This window comes from Aricia agestis, chromosome 10 (genome assembly GCF_905147365.1).
Source record: "Aricia agestis chromosome 10, ilAriAges1.1, whole genome shotgun sequence".
Lineage (NCBI taxonomy): Eukaryota > Metazoa > Arthropoda > Insecta > Lepidoptera > Lycaenidae > Aricia > Aricia agestis.
This window is the reverse complement of record NC_056415.1, coordinates 12,803,723-12,822,030: the sequence shown is the minus strand read 5'-3', so window position 1 is coordinate 12,822,030 and position 18,308 is coordinate 12,803,723. Positions and strand designations below refer to the sequence as shown.

The following is an 18,308-nucleotide window of genomic DNA, read 5'->3' as shown; positions in this document are numbered from 1 at the left end:
CACACAAAAGGCACCTGTCGATTGCATATAATATTTTGGTCCTTCCTAGTGATTAACGTCGAATATATAAAAAATAAATTTAGACACAATATTTAATAATGGCACGAAATATTGGACAAGTTTAACCTGCGGTCGTAATTGAATCGCTTCTGTGCCATCCTAGTTAATATTAAGTCACTTCTCTTACGGGATACAATACGATAAAATAAGTAAATATCATAGATGCCGTATAACTATAAAATCATTGCACTAGCTGCTAAGGCTCACATAACATCAATCCGTTCTCATAAAAAATATAATTCTCGTCACGAACTTATAATTATTTCACATCGAAGTGTCAGCGGCCGCGCACCACGCCCGCGGCCCGACGAAGGCAAATCGTGAAATAACTTCTCAAATATAAAAGCTATATCGTGGTCCTTTGATAAACTCTCGCATCGTCAATACGACATATTTCATTCAGTGATCGGTCAAATAATACTGATGTAAAACTCTCGATTCGAATCGATCGCGTCTTATAGACAGAAACATGGTCCAATCGTAAAATATTATATGGCCACTCGTTATATTACACATTCACATCAAAATATATTATCCTATGTCTGTCGTCACACTTCATACTGAATAAAGTATATTCTAAAATAAAATTAGGCATCGAAAGAAAGTAAATATTAATTATAAATTCTTATAAAATACAGTGTAACGGCATTACAGTCGCTCGAACATTCAAACAAAGATGAATGTAGCGACAGTTATCTGAGGTGTTATCTGGGGGGGCCGACTGTGTCCGGTGGCTGGGTATGTTGGCCGGCTGTGTCCGTTGGCCGGTTGGCCGGAGTCCGGCTGGGTCCGGGGTCCGCTAGTGGACCGCGTCGATGTCTCGCTGGGCTCGAGATATTTTCACCTACAAATATTTTCCTTCTTAATTAATATTACAAATTACATGAAATTAAGTAAGCTTTGTAATTATTAGTTTTCCTAGGCTTTTTAGTGATTCCTAGGCAGATGGCGGACCAGTAGTTTGGTCGCGTTAATTTTTAATATTTGATCTATCTCTGGTTTTGCCCTACTAGAGATAGGAATAACTCACATTACGGCCGTTCCCAATATTTGATCTATCTATCTCTGGTTTTGCCCTACTATTTGATCTATCTATCTCTGGTTTTGCCCTACTAGAGATAGGAATAGCTCACAATTGACATAAAATATATGTCTCTAATGTCTAATGTGAGTTATTCCTATCTCTAGTAGGGCAAAACCAGAGATAGATCAAATATTGGAAACGGCCGTAAGTCAAACCCATAAAGTTAATATAAGGTATATTAACTTTATGGTCAAACCCATCCGACCGATCACAGGCTGTGATCAGTCGGATGGGTTTGACCATAAAGTTTGTGATTCACAGCTAACATTGAACTGACGTTGAACTGACATAAGCCAACCATCTGACGTAGGACGTCAACTGCATAGGAAATAATTTCCTCGATGGTATAAGTTGAAGAGCTTATATGTGAGCGTGTATGTTTTATGTGTTTTGCTACTATATTATGATGATATAATACTCGTATTACCTTGTCCTTGGGCGTGGCGGCTTCCCCGGACTCAAGCGCGAACATCTTCATCTTCTCCTTGAAGGAGAGTTGCTCGGGCACGGGCGCGGCCGGCGCGCGCGCCTGCTGCTCCAAAAGCCTCCGCGTGCGCGGGTCTCTACAATTCATCAATTATTTATGAATAAACCAACAATATAATTGAAGGAGTGAGGGGAAGAACACGATAACAAACAGTTTTTTGTATGAAGGTTTTAGGGCCGGAAAAATTATTTGAAATTAAGAAACTGTGCATTTTATGTATAGCCAGATACGTTAGCTAGCTGATGAAGTAGATAACTTACAAGGTTTTTTCAAATTATAAGGAAAAACTGAGTAAATGTCCGTATGTTACAAAATGTTAGTTGAATCTTATTTATTTATCTATTGATTCACCAACAGAATCACATTTAACAAAATACAAAATACAGCACAGTTTTTTATGGATGAAATGTGTTCCAATGAAAGGTGAAATACAACATGCTTTGCGACAATGGAATGAAATGAAATAAAATATTGTGAATGAAATGAGTATTATTAATTAACAATATTATGTTTTAAATATATAGTAGGAGACAAGGAAAAATAAAATGTGCGGATACTCTCATAAATATCTTATGAGAGTATCCGCACTTGCGATAAAAATTTTGCGATAACGGCTCTAGTACACCGACGCTGCGAACTGCGAAACAGCGGCAAACCGATTTACTGTCTCACCCGCCACACGACAATGGCTTATTTGCATCTCGCTCTATTACTGGCCTTGTACCATGAAACAGTTTTGAGACTTAAATAATCGGACGAGAATGCTGCGTCCTAGTCTAACAAACGTAAATTGACGTTGTTAGAGCAGGACGCGGTATTTTCATCCAATTTTTTTTTCCGCAGATTTTTCGCATTCGGTTCGCCGCTGTTTCGCAGTTCGCAGCGTCGGTGTACTAGAGGCATAAATTATGAATGAATAAATTCGCGCGAATAAAATCCGCGCGGTTAAAATTCGCAGTGCGGACAGTTCCAATCGGGCGTTGTTTTTCAATTTCTTCATTAAGCATTATTGGTTCTTTTTCGAAATATAAATAACAAATTGTCGCAAGGGGCTTGACTACCTTAAACATTTATAATAATGTTCTAGAACAAAATATGCTCACCTGTATACCTCCTGTGCGCCGATGACGCCGGGCGTGTGCGTGAGCGCGGCGGGGGGCGTGGTCGGCGACGCCCCCGACAACATGCTCTCCGCCTCCTCGATGAACCGCTAAAGACAACGAATAATATTATAAAATGATGAAAAGTAACGAACATTTAATTATTAGTAATTGTTTAATTTGTAAATATGTGACGGTTTTACTATCCATTATTTATCAAGCTAAAGTAAAACATTGCCAGTTTAAATAATTTATCCAGTCAAGCGTTTTTCTAATTTACCAGACGAGTACAAACTTTTTTATTCTAACGTATAATATAATTTAGATCTAAGCATATTGTAATCATTACTGTTTTAAGACCGACCGACTTATCTTAAAAAAATCAATGTGTAAATATTTTATTGCTGTCGTATTTGGCAGTTACAGCGGATCGCGTGCGGACCAATTCGCGTCGCTGTGAAACAATGTTCTAGCGTCTCATAATATGTGCTCCCGCTCCGGGATAGCTGTGAAGCCAGTCTTATTTTTGTTGTCATGCACGGTGTCTACAATTTTAGTGAGGTGGAAAGCGTAGAACGCTTACCTCCGGGTAACATACCTCCGGGTTCTGTGGTGTGGCGTGTCCGTCGTGCGGCGCGGCGGGTGCGGCGGACGTGGTAGCGGGCGCGGGTGCGGGCGCGGGCGTATCGAGCGGCGGCGGCGACGACGCCGGCGGGGGCGGCGTCAGCGCGCGCTCGTGGAACGATACTCGCTTGTCCCGACCTACGCTCACCGGCGATCTAGTTGGGGGTAAGAATCTAAATATTAGATGAAACTAACCAAAGTGAGATTGTTCTGTTTTGCCTATTTGATATATTGTCTGGTTTTTTCCTATTTTATATATTTTCCATTTTTTATTACGTACATTTCATACTGCTATAAATTCCTAAATTGTTTGGTTTTACTTTTGGACAATATTCTCATACATTACAGCCATTATTATTTCTTTTTACTTTATTTAAATCCAAAATGGATTTATCTTATAACGTGTACATATTTTATGGTGTAAATTTTTTTCATAAATAGCTAGTTAAAATAATATGAATATTTTACAAATGCTTAATTAAATTAAATAAAATGTAAAAAATTACATAGTAAATTCAACAAAATAATTACAATTTAAGTGGGAATTCCTATTCAGGCAAGTGCGTGTGCGTGCGTGCGTTATAAATGATAATAATAACATAACAAAACTTACTGTGGCGGCGGCACCACGGCTGACGGCGGCGGCGCCTCGTGCAGGCGCGTGGCCATGACGGCGAAGGAGGAGCCGCGCTCGGGCGGCGGCGGCGCGGCCCCGCCCCCTCCCAGCGACACGCCCGCCACGCCGCTAGTCACCTCACACACGCGCTCCTCCACCACGCTCTGTTGCAGAAAGTGTAAATTATTCAAAATTCGTGATACCTTCACGAATACACTTTTTGAACGTCGTAGAAAGAACGAAGAAACTAAGATGCCTACCACCGGCGTATTTTTATTTTATAATAACGTCAAGTACACATACTCGGTGCAATACCATAACGTCATACAATAATACGGTATAACAGTTATTCGACTAAGAGCACCTAAGAGATGACGAGGAAATCGGTCATGTGGCTTCTGCTGTATTAAAACGCCGTTAGCTACTTCCCTGAACAACCTTTTCTGATAATCTGCGTGCTGGTAGGCCGTGGGCGATGGGTGTGGGTGAAGTGGGGTGAGGAAAAAAGGAAAAAAATGTAGGTTCAGCAACTTTATTTTGTTTCCAAACAGTTGCTCTGTACTTTTTGTGCACCCAAAAAAATTGAATTGATTGATTGGTGGGAAGGGGTTGCCATAATTTTCCTACTTTTAATTAACGCTGGCTAAAAAAAGCTGGGAAGCTTCAAGATAACTCCAGTGTTCGAAAAACTGACCGAGAGACGCTTAAGATAGTATGGCCACATTATGCGCAGAGACGACAACTACATTGTCAAAAAGGCACTGAGTCTCCCAGAAGCTAAGAGAGCTAGAGGCAGACCACCAGCCACATGGTGGACCAGTATGACCAAAACACTAGCTGTAAATAAATTGCCTAAATCGACAAACCAAGATAGAATTTCTTGGCGCAAACGTACTAGGAGAGCCGACTCTACGTAAAGTGGGAATGAGCTAAGAAGAAGAAGAATTAACGCTGGCAAAAATTTTTTTTGAGTGCACAGAAAGTACAGAGCAACTGTTTGAAAAAAAAATCGTTGAACCTAATTTTTTTTCCCCACCCCACTGCACCTACACCCACCGCCCACGGCCTGCCAGCACGCAGGTTATCAGAAAAGGTTGTTCAGGGAAGTAGCTAACGGAGTTTTAATACAGCTGAAGCCACATGACCGATTTGGTCGCCAGCTCTCCGTCGATAATTTCAAGGAATCTTCAGTGGATTTAAATTCAATAGCTAAGTGAACATACCGTATGTGTATAACCGTTGGTGAGTTCGGTGCGCGTGTTGGTCTTGAGTATGGACTTGGGCGGCTGGGAGTGTCGTTCGCGCTCGGGTTCGCGCTCGGGCTCGCGCTCGAGCTCGGGCTCGGGGGACGAGCTGCGATTTTCCGCGTCGCCCTCGCCGTTACCAGTTTCGTCCTGAAATATTGTGCATTATCATACCTGGAAACTAGTGACTCTATTCGTAAAAGAAAGGAATATCTAATCTATAGAGCCCACTACGACTTTTAGTAGCGATGCAGTCGCGCGTTTATGAAGCACACGACTGCATCACTACTAACTCGCGTTAGCCGCATTGCAACGCCATACAGGACGCACAGCTAGCGACTGCATCGCGACTGTATCGATACAAATATGCGACAGTATCGCGACTTCGCTACAAAAATTTGGCAATAGGCGCGCGGCAATATAACTGTCTGACAAATGGCTTTTTCAATGGATAAGACTGAGATGTAAACACGGACTCCGTAACTCACCCAGATTGGCTTAAGTGGGCACCATAAGTCGAAATTCTATTATACTTAGTTTTTCTTTTTATCCTGGCTGTGTTTTGTTTCTCGTGTGTTTAAAGATGTTTCTTTTAATTGTCAATTGACATATCACCCACCTGGTCCATGGTAGCGCGTCGCTCGAAGTCCCGCTCAAGCTGCAGCGCGCGCAGCTGCTGGTTCTGCACCGGCGAGCGCGCCGCGCCCAGCGACACCAGTGCCGCTATCGCCGCGTCCCTGACACAATACAAATAAATCAATTATCCAAGCTTTGTTTTTAAAAACGAACGCTAGGAAACGCACAAGAATTTTTTTTCGTTCGTTTTCTAGAAGAACTCATTTTTTTGAATTTGTAAAGCTCTTGAATATTACAAGATTATGAATTAAAACTACAGCCTGGTGAAGGACAGGCAGATTTATAGACAGCAAAGATATTTAGTAATAGGAACATAAGAACGAGCATAACAAGATTACTAGATTATTAACTAGTTGAAAAAACTATATTGATTCGATACATCTTTCGAATAAATAATGTGGCCCTTTTTTTATATTCTTGTACTAAGCATTAAAAATACATTTAACGACACTTCACTACCTCGGAGTGTGGTTCGAGCGCAATTTAAAAAATGTCGTGCGTACCTGCGTGCGCGCGCGGCGGCTCTCCGCGCCTCGACCTGGCGTTCACGCTCCTCGCGCTGCCAGGGGTTGTGGGCGGGGTTGTGCGGCGCCCCGCCCCCCACTCCGCCCACCGGGTATACCGACACCGCCGGCGGACCACAAGCACTCGCCACGTAGTGCTCTGAAATTAAGGAGTCAATGTCAGACGTCATCTATCGGCTGCGCTTGAGAAACCGTCTAAATATAATATCTACCATTTGCCTATAAATAAAATTCACTGATAGTTACTTACAATAGCAGCAAAGAGCTCAAAACACAGACTAGTACAAAACATTGTATAGCGTATTCTCTGTGTAACTATTTATTAGTAAATAATAAGTAGTACTATATATAATAAAAGCTAAAACTTGTTTTTTATTAGAAAATGTTATTTTATAACCAAAACTCACCCTCATCAGGTTGCAATGTAGACTGCTGCTGTTGTTGCTGATGATATTGATCGTCTTCTATTTCCGATCTTCTTGTGTTCTGTAAAAAATAATAAGATTTAATAAGAATACGAATAAAATAAAATCAGAAAAATCGATGGTTTTAAACAGCCTGTTGTCACTTATATAAACAAGGCTATGTAATGTAGAATTAATTCAATTGTACCTGATTTGGTTTGGGAGCAACGGGAGGCTGACTTCTTTGCGGAGACGGCGGGCCCGGTTGATGCCATTCGTATCTGTAAATAAAGAATCTATAAGCGAAATTTTTGCACGCTAATTGACCCTTCTAAAATCAAAAATAATGTTCTTAATTTTACAATAAAGTTAAATAACTGTTGAATTAGTGACTATTGTCTTAAAATGACCTTGAAATTTTATCGCACAATTTAAGTTCATTTAAATAAGAAGAAGGAAATGTACCTTTGCGGTGTGTTCTGCTGGCTCATCTGGCTGGGGCTGTGCGGCGCGGGCGCGTACTGTGTGTGGTGCAGGTTGAGGTGCATGCCCTGCGGCAGCGGCGAGCTCTGCTGCGGCGAGTACAGCGTCTGACTCGCGTGCATATGCGGCTGCCCCACGTGCATGTGCTGGCTGGTATTCGCGTGCGGTTGGCCCGCGTTCCCGTGCGGTTGACTCGTGTTCAGATGCGGTTGCCCAGCGTTCAGGTGCGGTTGGTTGGTATTGAGGTGCGGTTGTCCCGCGTGCACGTGCTGCATGTTTGTATGGAAGTTCTGCTGGCTGGAGTACACCAGCGGTTGGCTTTGCGATAGATGCTGCTGCGAGCCGAGGTGCTGGTGCGGCAGCTGCGACTTCTGCATCTGCTGCTGATTGTGGAATTGCTGCTGCTGCAGTTGCTGATAGTGCTGTAGCTGCTGCTGTTGGTGCTGCTGTTGTTGGTGCTGCTGCTGTTGGTGTTGCTGTTGTTGGTGCTGCTGCTGCATATGCTGCTGTTGCATATGCTGCTGTTGCATCTGCTGGTGTTGCAACTGCTGCTGATGTAGCTGCTGCTGCTGCATCTGTTGCTGATGTTGCTGTCGTCTCGTCACCTCCTCTGACATTTCAGCCAGTTTTGCAGCACGGGCATTTGCAGCGTTGGCTTGTTGATTAGCCTTAAAATAATGAAGAAATAATATGTTAAAACACTTCGAAAAATATAATTATTGTTGCTTTGAGTTGAAATAGCCGTGGAATGAATGAAGTTACAAGTTTTAAAAAACTGATTGTAATTATTGCTTGGAGTTTTTAATTATTAGTAGAATTAAGTGTTATTTTACCTGTACATGACTGGCGCTTGGGTCGGGGCTGGGCTCGGCGGCGTTGAAGTGTGCGGACTGCGGCCGCGTGCTGCCCGAAGAGCTGCGAAGTGACGACCATCTGATGACAGATTATGTGCAGTGTACCAGAAATAATATTATTTTCTAAATTTATATCAACAGTATATAAATAAGATGAAAATGTCTTTATCGCTGTAATATTCAGGGAATAAATAAATTGTAGTTTCCATTTTATCAAATAATCTATATAAATTGCAAGGTTCAGGATAGCGGTTAAAACACTGACTAACTTAATTTACAAATATACGATTAGTTCAATCTTTACAATATTTTTTTGGTAGAATAATATAATTATGACTTATGAGTATATGGATCAAGGTATTAAATTTATTGACATACTGTAACGTGATAATAATTGATACAATTTTTTATTGGGATGATCTTACCTGTCGTTGAGTGTGTGATGTTGGTGAGCCTGTACCGAGGACAGGTTCTGATAGAACGAGTCGTTCTGTGCGGACAGGTTGTGACTGCTGCGCGACTTGTTCGCCCAAGACACCGACCCAGTACTTAAGTTGCCGCTGTAGAAGAATATTTTAAGAATATTATACAAAACTACAATATAATAACATTATGAACTTGTTGTTTTTTAAATACTTATGAAGTTATGACTTTCAACTCTTATATAAACTTGCATTGAGAAATTAAAAATGCATAGAATTTGACGTACGGCATCATAATTGCTATTGCTCATACATTTTCGTATTTCAGATTTTGGTATTGATGTTATGGAATGCGTGTGGTCTAAGTACCAACAATTATTGTCATTGAACACAATACGTTCTACATAGAACGTATTACGTTGTATATGCGTATATACAAAGAAACGTTACAACAATACTCACTTGGGCTGTAGGGTCTGCGTGTGCGGCGTGGGCGACTGCATCGCGAGCGGCGGCGGCGACACGGGCGACAGCGCGTGTAGCGCCGGCGTACTCTTACTCGGCTTCACGGGCTCAGCCGCCAGTCGCGACGGTAGGTCACGCTCCGACGCGCGCCGACCCGCACCGGCAACGCCCCCTGCACGTACACGCACATTAATAACGCCACACTTTGATACTTTGATTAAGACATCTACGACAATACGTTAATCGTAATATTATCTAACATCAAAATACAGTGTCCTCGGAAAAAAATATGCTCCCTTTAAACGCTGCAAACGAAAAAGAAAAATTGAAAGGTGCTAAAAACAAAAATGCCCAACGACGTAACATAGAATCTTAACAAATCCTAGGTATGCCACGGTGTTCAAAATAAAAAATACATGCTTCCGTACGAAAAATAATAAGAAGCTGTGCCGGTAAAACGGATCCTCATGCTCAATGTGTTCAGTGTCTTACGGGGCTGGCGCAGTTGTGTGAACAGGCGGCTGTGGAGCGGGCGGTCACGCGCGTTGCGCACGTCGGGACAACTGCGTACCGCCAGCGACTCCGACGTCAAGGATACGTCCTCGGACGACGTTTGCTTCGGTATAAGCGCCACCACTCGCGCCTTCATCGACTCGTTCGATTTACTAGTCTCCGGCGAATCTTTATCGCTGACGGTCGGATTCGACTTTAGTTTGATATTGTCTAATGTTATAGTTTTTGGTTTGTTATCAACTATTTCTGTAAATATATAGCTGCTCGTGATCGAGGCGTTTCCGTCGGTGTGATCCTCGGAAGGTAGATTGGGGAGCTCGAACTCGTTTCCTTGCGCGAGCGTGTCCTCGCTCCCGCGCGAGCCGAACCTGGACCAGTCTTCGAGCTGGATGATGATGCTCTTGACCTCGTCTTCGGACATTCTGTCGGTGGTGGCGGTTTCGTTGCGCTCGTAGTGAATGTCCGCTAAGCTGGCACTGGTGGGTAAATTGTCTTTCACTACGAAACTTTCGTCCCTCCGGGCGCTCAGGTTTGGGCTAGATTTACAATTACGTCTATAGCTTCTTACACAGTACTTAAGATTAATTTCGTTGAAATGTTTCGTCAGAGCCTTCACTTTGCCGAATCCGGGCCGGTACTCGTCCGGAGATTTCCAAGATTTTCTGTCGGCGCAGATCTCTACAGGCACTTGGGGCATACTCTTAGAAATATATCTATTATTGCACAAATCGTCGAACGAATCCGAAGTGGAGTACGTGGACGGAGCTTCCGTTTCGTCGGACTTCATCGAGGCGCTCGTCGCGTTACTGACGGTCCCTCTCGGGTGAGATCGAGCCTCATCAGTGATTTCTTTAAGGTTGAGAACTAGATCGTCTCTTCTGACGTCCGTACTCCCGTTTCGCACACCGAATGTTTTGTCGCAACAATCCACCGGGGAGTTCGTTTGACACATCGCGTCCACCGTTTCAGGTTTTCTGTCTATGGTACTGTCGAGCGACAACGACGGAAGTATTCTACGTATTTTGGGCGTCGCGACTCTGTCGTGAACGCGGTCGTTCTCGTATATGATCGGCTCGGAGTTTGGTTCGTCTATGAACGGTATGCGGTTCTCCTCGGGCTGCGGCGTGCGGCAACACTCGCACGCGCTGACGCAGTCGTCGACGCCGGTGCAGCGCCGGAAAGCCTCCTCTTTGGCACGGAAAAAGTCAAGCGTCAGTTTGGGGTCGATGGGGCGCATCTGCGGCGGGAGGCAGACGGTGTCGGCGCTGTCGCTGGAGTGGTCGTAGGAGGCGGGGGGCTCGGGCGCGATGGGCGGGGCCTGCGGTACGTGCGTGTCGGGGCCGCCCGCCTGCTCGTCCGCGTCCGCGCACGTGAACGTGAACACGGGGATCGGGCGGGCCGGCGCCCCGGACAACTCCGCGGGGCACCCCGGCGTCTCTGGGGACAAATCCTCTCGCAGCTGATTATTCTCCTGATCTAATGTCACTATCAATTTCGGAATGGAGCCGAAGTAGTGCGGCGCGCACTCCTCGCTCCGATCGGTGCTAGATTCCGAGGACTCGTCCCTGAAGTGGTAGAGACTGTACTGGTGACGACGCCGCGTTCCTGTAATACGAGGCCGACTTAAACACGATACGATTATTACGGGAGGAAAAACGACGAAAGCGAAAACATGATGGAACAGATCGACGCTGATTAGAAACGACTTAATAAAATAAAAAGGCGACACGAATGACAACAAAATAAAAATGGCGCAAATTAGGTGTGGTATGGGGCTGGAATTGCCTGCGGTGGCGAGCTCGGTGAGCGGCGAGGTGGGGCGCAGCAGCGCGGGGTGCGGGTTCGTCCACAGACCCGAGTTGCGGTCCAGCGGGTCCGACACTGTCAGCTCTTCGTCTACCCAAACAGAACACTATTACACGTCATATACAATGACCATAAAATAATGAAGTATTCTAACACATAAAAACATTTTAACCTAAAATATTTTTCTGCAATAGTCTAACAGGAATTCATTTGAATACAAAATAATAAGTATAACTGTACACTTTATACATTTTTTACCTTGTCGTTGGTTGTACGCGGGTTGGTGTAACAGCGTTGCCAGGCCGTGCAGCACCGCGCCCTGTTTCGCCACCTCCAGCGTCACTATCGGCCCCGTCCTCACGAGGTACTCCGCGGCCTAAACAAGAAACTTAATTGAGTTACTGTAATACTATAGAGATACTACATAGTATAATCGCACCTTTGTTACGTCTATTATAAATACAATATTATGTTACCTCTAAACTAGATAGGTCTGCAAGTTTAGAATGCTATGGAAGATGATATCATAATAAAATTATAGGTAATTTGTAGTTTGTAAATTATTGGACTTTTAAAATGTCTTTATTAGATGCTGTGATTAACTGTATGATATACTATTATTAACATAATTTAAAGTAAAAAACTAACCTTCTCCTGCGTAATACCGACGAGGGAATGTCCGTCGACTGATAGCAGCTGGTCGCCGGCCGCGAGCCGCCCGTCCGCGGCCGCCGCGCCGCCCGGCACCACCGACTTTATGTAGATACCCAGCTTGCTCTGATTCGCGCCCTACAACAATGTCAATTATATAACTAAAAGAATATAAAATTCGCGGGAATACAAAATAATATACTGAACTATGGTCCAAATTATTTAACCTTTTAATCCCCAAGCGGCCGGATCCGGCCGCCACAGATTATACTGCAGCCATTCCGTCTACACCCAAGCGGCCGGATGTGGCCGCGCTCTTTCGTTCGATTGAATTACGTATTTCGTCGACTTAGAGACTACTTTTGTATGAAGAAGTTTGGTTAGTTATGATCTACGATAAATTTGCCACATTATGAATGCAAAATATTATACAATCTGTGGTCGACGAATATTTGTCAGTCATTTGAAAATCGTGAATTTTTCGTGTGTGTTCTGCCATGTTGTGTTGTTTGTTTGATATTATTGATGGATTTAACGAATGTAAGTAGTAAAATAGTTTAATTTCTTGATTATAATTTATAAATAGTTTTAGATAATCATTTGAAAGAAATACTTACATCGTAATAACTTCTAGTTTACACGAGAAAATTTGGTTTTTATTTATGGGATTTGAACGCGATTTGTGTAATATTTTTGTAAATAATTGACGTTACAAGCGTATATTATCGTGTACAAAACGATTTAGATCCTAGTAATAGTATATAATAGTATCGTTTTAGTAAAATAATCAAGATAAAAATTACCTATTTATAACGGCTTTTTGCCGGCCGCGGCCATTTTGAACTTTATTTGTATGGCAATAAGGACGAAGTTTGCTTGTGTATAATACCAAAACCGGTTTTTATTACTCTTATCTCTTATCTGTTTATTGATAACAAGTTAAGTTATTTCAAAGAATTGTTTACATAAACAGTTTGTATAGCTCTGTGTTATTGAGATTATAATAATGTATTAATATATTTGTTGCGAAATAGTTAGAAACATAGATTTCAAAGTTTACAGTGGTGAGACAAATATCACATCTGACTAAATACTATATTATGATGGCTTGATAGATAGAAAATTTAACATATATTATAATATTTTTCACACAAACCTAAAATATGGATTAGATGTAAGGTTATTACATTATTTGTACAAAAAGGGGTAGGCCGAGCGCCATTTTTTTTTGCAAACCACGTACCCTACATTTTTGCAAAGATTTTGGCACTTACTGAAGGGTTAAGCTGGCCCCAGCGATTCTAGTCTAGACGCTATGTGAAAAATGCTCGTCATTCTGTATACTCAGTTCTCATCGAGTATGCAAAATACGTTTTCGCTTTTAGACTGGAAACATCTGTCACATAATTTTAATCGCGGTTTGTATAAAAAAGAAATATGACTTTTGACACGGGTTAAATGACCGCTTCGGACAGGTTAGGGCCGTATAACATACATGAGTCAATAGTTGATTAAAATTATGTTGTCTCTCTTGTTTTGCGAGACTTTTTCGAGAGAAAGACAAACGTAGAACAGTAATTTAGTCTGGCGTAATTAGACATTATTTAGAATAAGTTAGACGTATTAGCATTAAATCGCTTATAATTAAACCGTAAACATTTTTTCACTTTACTTACTGTTTATTAGAAATCGTGTATAAAATTAATACATAAAACAACTTAAAAACTTTATACCTTAGCAGCAACAATGCTGAGCCCCATGCCGTTAGCGTTCTTGTGCAGTTGCACGAGATGTAGGCGGGGGGCGGGGGCGCGGGGGGCGGGGCCGTACCCGCGCAAGTACACGGACCACAACCCGCGTGCGTGCGGGGCGCGGGTCAGCCGGCACAGACCGCCTCGCTGCAGCGGCGCCACGAACTCCGCTAGGCCGGGAGGCACCCCGCGTACAACCTCCGCACTGAAACCGTTGTCCGGCACCAGTAGGCCTGCGCCTAGCCACCCGCTCTCCTCCAACGCGATCTAAACACACACAAGTTATACAACATAACGGAAAGACGGTAATTGTTGTTTTTATTCGTGTTCTATTATTATCTTTAATGTTTTTTTACCTAACCGTGAATGTAAGTTTTTTGACACACATTGTAGTGTACTGTCCTATTGTGTGATGTGTCAAATAAAAGTTTATTTATGTAATAGCTTTTTAAAGTTGTTGTTTGCTATATCAATTATCAATTGATATAATTAAAACTACATGCTCTTTCAGCTATTATTTAAGACTTAACACCTCGTTATATAACTTAACAATTACTATATACAGAAGTGAGGTTATAATAACTAAATTAATAAAATTTCACGTTTAAAAGACATTAGCGAAATACGCATGATATGTTCCTACCTCTCTGCCATCCGCGCGGCTTAGCTCGTCAGCATTGGCGCGGGCGTGCGCCACCGCGGGCTCGAGGATGTCCGGCGGCAGCAGCGGCGACAGCAGCGCTCGCACCTGCACCGAGTTGAGCTTGAAGCAGCTGCTGACCGCCGCGCACGCCTCCTCCGCCGTGCGGTACGTGCCTTGGATGAGGCGGGCTGAAACATAACAATTCATTTAATAAAAAAATGTTTCAAAGTCGTATCTGTTAAAACTAAAACAACGGGGACAAGGAATATACACTATTAAAATTTAAAATAAACCTTTTCTTAAAAAACTATATATTCAAATGAGTTTGAAAGTTACTTTATAATAGCCAGTTAGAAAGAGTGAGCCGACGTGTAATCACGACGTCACATAGCACGCACTGCGTACAAACTCTATAGATACTAAATTCGTTTTGCGAAAAAGAGACAGAAATCAGAGATTTTTTTTTTGTTATTCAATATGATTTTCAATCCAATATCATATTATATTGCATTTTGTAAATTTAATTTTTCTTGTATATTCCCTTCGAGGTGCGAGTGAGACATACCTGCTTGTATGGTGCGAGCGAGATGGCACTCGGCGGCGAGCTCGAGGCCTTGGCGTTCCGCCCAGGCCGCTAACAACGCCAGACGCGCCGAAAGCGCCGCGCCCCATCGCGCGCCACCGCCGCCTAGCGCCGCGCCAGCGTTCACCAGCTATAATATACAAATACAGATTTGCGTTTCAATTTATATCATAATATCTTAATGTTATGGTATATTCGTACCTTTAGGTAGTTTACACATAATATGCGACGATAAAACTTATGAAATTCTGAAGTCAACGTATTTTTTTCTCGCAACAAGCATTTTTCATAAAAAGAAAAATTTGACAATAAATTTTGTTTATCAACATAAAATAATAAACTCGCAGGGTTGTAATTTTAATATTGCATAAAGTATAATATTAAGTATAGCTAATAATGGTAAATAGTTTACCTTATTAAAGCACACAGCGTTGATATAATGGAACAAATGGAAGAACAGCTGTATAGTGAGGGCGGAGTTGACGCGACAGCAACGCAGCAGCACCATGGCAGCAGCTAGCGCCTGCAGCGTGGGGGCGGTGGCCTCCGTGGCGTCTGCCGCGCCAGCTCCGCCCCCCGCGCCCGCCTCCGTCAGCTCAGCGAGCGCCCCCGACAACTCCTCTTGGAAGCACGACACTAGATTGCTGGAATTTAATTTTTAATTAACACTCATTGTACCATCGAGGAAATTGATTCCTAGGCAGCTGACAGACCCACGTCGTTTAGTCGGCTTATGTCAGTTCAATGTTATCTATTATCTATCGGATAGGTTTAACGTAACGCGACCAAATTACTTAGGTCCGCCATTTGCCTAGGATTCAACTTCTCTGATAGTACAACATGAAAAGCAAATATTCAGCCACGCAGTAATATTAACTAAGAATAATAAGCTCATCTGCTGACTACTTTTTAAAAAACCTGAATTGATGAACGACATATTTCGTTGTCCTTATTACAAATGATAAATTGGCTTTCTTAAATTGAAAAAAAAAAACACCAGTTTAACATTACAACACATACCTGGAATCGTACAATTATTTTATTAAAATCTAGAATTTGATCAAAGTTTTCGTATTTACCTAAAAGCGTTTTGTACAGTGACCGGAAGTAACTCCTGCGCCTGCGTAGAGAAGGACGATATGTGTCTGTCGCACTTCAGGAAATGTAGCAGCTCGCTCGCGTTCGCCAGCCAGAACGCTTGAGCCGCCGAATCGTTGCTTCTTTCCTAAAAAAAAACTTGGTCGGTATAGTTTTCAAATATAGAATAGGAGATGATGGTTTATGAGAAAAGTAAACTAGTGCCAAATAACATAATATAACAATAAAGCAGTTTTACCTCGTAAAACGTAACACAAACAGTATGAAGTAATTTCAATACCAATTTTACCAATTTTAAAAACGTATAAGTACGTTGTTTCATAACAACATGCACCTCATTACAATAATTATTAATTCACAACTATAGTATTCAATCAGCATTTCAATTACTTTAGTTATTCAATACGACCACGCTCCAATCAAAACAACGCTCATTTATATTAACGATTATGATTTACGAGCATCATTATACGAATTAAATATTAACAGTGTCTATAAATATTATATTCGTTGGAATTAAATTCATTACAAGCGAAGTGATTGGGAATTTAATATTTATAAAGGAATAATAAGTTACATATTTCTATTAATGAGTCTGGGTGTCTGAGCTATCCGAATTTTGACAATTCAGTGTAAATTATTGTAGCTTTCGTGGTTTGGACCATAGATTACACAATATTATTATGATATGTCAATATGCAATAATTCTAACTCCCACAACAATTTCGGTGACGGTGGCCGGTTTCATTCAAAACAAGCTACGGAGTAATTTTATAGTGCCCAAGTGTGTGCGCAGTACACAAGAGCACGCTCTATTCCTTTTACTCTCATAAGCCAGTGGGTCGGAAGACCGACACGACTGGCGAGCGATCAGGCGCAGGACCGACTATTTACATGCCCCTCCAACGCATGGATCATCTTACTCGTCAGACAGTCAGGTGATCAGCCTAGATTGTCCTAACCAAAGTTGGAAATAACACGTTTTCAGACGAGAATTGAACTCACGACCTCCGAGTCGAGAGCCACGCTCTGAACCACTAGACCATGGAGGCGTCAATAAGCGGTATACGATATTTACCTGTACAGTCGCGTGTATGAGTGTGGCGACGTGGTGTAGGAAGGCCGTGAGCTTGTGCGCTCTCTCTGTGGGAGTCAGCTCAGGCCGGTAGTGGGTTGAAGCCCGATATCTGTAAGAAAAAAAGTGAGTTAAATAAAAATTAATATTGTGTCTGATGCGTGCTTTACCCAGACAATTTTTGATATGGTGTACTGAATAAAAAAACATTCATACGCAGATGAAGGTAATTTAGTCGGGTTGTGTCACATCAGATCATGGCTAAAATTAACTTGTATATCAAGTTAATACGAAACCATACGAAATAACGCCTGCACCGCCCCCGGGAACTCCAGTGCCGCCTTCGTGCCCCGCCCCCCGCCCTGTTCTTTGTGAAAAACGTACCTGGCGCACAGATACAGCGTGTACACCGGTGCGAGCTTGAACGCTGGCGCGTGCGGGTCGAGGTGCGATATGACGGCGGCGAGGAACTGCGCCTGCCCCGCCTCCGGGAACTCTAGTACGGCCGGAAGCACCGCCTCCGTGCCTCGCCCTCCGCCCACTATGTTTCCTCTGAAAATACCATAAACAGATTATAGAGTTGTTTTTTTTTTGCAATAGTTGCTTTAACTTTTTCGACGCTCAGACCAATACAGTTCTAGGAACAATAATTTATGGCTGTACTGGTACAGACTAGGCCTGGCTTTCTTGGCCACATTACACAGTATCAAACTAAGTTTTGCAAGTTGTTGCATAAAACCCAGTACATACATATTACTTTTTGCTTCACAATGCTTATTTTCACCTTTTTCTTCGATCTGAGTTTAAAATTTTTATAATATGCTGTGTGGACTACTTGCCGAAGGGGCAGACTTTGAAAAGTGAACAAAATTCTTTCTCTTGATAATGAAATAGGTATCATAATAATATTGTGCAGAGTGAATTCGTCTGACTATCTGTTCATCGCATTAGCTATCATATAAAAATTATACCTAAACTAAGAATTTGAAAAAAACCTAAGCACAAATGCACATAAAAGTGTTTATAAGTTATAAAACCCAAAAAGTCATTTCCTTTGGGCGATAGTGAACCATCTATGGTGTTAGCTAATTATTTACAACGAAAGTGCAATTGACGAATAAAAAACATTAAAAAACTCGCCCCAATTTCACCAAGTTCCATAAAGCACTTGTAACGCTGAGCTAT

General features: G+C 42.3%; 1 protein-coding gene across 1 annotated transcript in view; it reads right to left on the bottom strand.

Annotated features, from left to right (window-relative positions):
• Nucleotides 1-326: 326 nt before the first annotated feature.
• The window catches only part of LOC121731364, a 112,082-nt gene continuing 94,100 nt past the window's right edge, over nucleotides 327-18,308 (bottom strand). The window contains exons 13-37 of the mRNA XM_042120768.1: nucleotides 17,508-17,675; nucleotides 17,127-17,235; nucleotides 16,030-16,175; nucleotides 15,363-15,594; nucleotides 14,933-15,080; nucleotides 14,368-14,555; nucleotides 13,707-13,991; nucleotides 11,971-12,111; nucleotides 11,581-11,698; nucleotides 9,496-11,412; nucleotides 9,001-9,175; nucleotides 8,542-8,676; nucleotides 8,096-8,177; nucleotides 7,725-7,930; nucleotides 7,245-7,694; nucleotides 6,988-7,060; nucleotides 6,783-6,861; nucleotides 6,355-6,514; nucleotides 5,835-5,952; nucleotides 5,195-5,365; nucleotides 3,969-4,135; nucleotides 3,330-3,510; nucleotides 2,735-2,841; nucleotides 1,572-1,707; nucleotides 327-904 (exon numbers count right to left, since the gene is read on the bottom strand). Coding sequence (XP_041976702.1) covers nucleotides 860-904; nucleotides 1,572-1,707; nucleotides 2,735-2,841; nucleotides 3,330-3,510; nucleotides 3,969-4,135; nucleotides 5,195-5,365; nucleotides 5,835-5,952; nucleotides 6,355-6,514; nucleotides 6,783-6,861; nucleotides 6,988-7,060; nucleotides 7,245-7,694; nucleotides 7,725-7,930; nucleotides 8,096-8,177; nucleotides 8,542-8,676; nucleotides 9,001-9,175; nucleotides 9,496-11,412; nucleotides 11,581-11,698; nucleotides 11,971-12,111; nucleotides 13,707-13,991; nucleotides 14,368-14,555; nucleotides 14,933-15,080; nucleotides 15,363-15,594; nucleotides 16,030-16,175; nucleotides 17,127-17,235; nucleotides 17,508-17,675 — 5,737 coding nt within the window. The 3' untranslated portion in view covers nucleotides 327-859. The remainder of the gene's footprint in view (nucleotides 905-1,571; nucleotides 1,708-2,734; nucleotides 2,842-3,329; nucleotides 3,511-3,968; nucleotides 4,136-5,194; nucleotides 5,366-5,834; nucleotides 5,953-6,354; nucleotides 6,515-6,782; nucleotides 6,862-6,987; nucleotides 7,061-7,244; nucleotides 7,695-7,724; nucleotides 7,931-8,095; nucleotides 8,178-8,541; nucleotides 8,677-9,000; nucleotides 9,176-9,495; nucleotides 11,413-11,580; nucleotides 11,699-11,970; nucleotides 12,112-13,706; nucleotides 13,992-14,367; nucleotides 14,556-14,932; nucleotides 15,081-15,362; nucleotides 15,595-16,029; nucleotides 16,176-17,126; nucleotides 17,236-17,507; nucleotides 17,676-18,308) is intronic.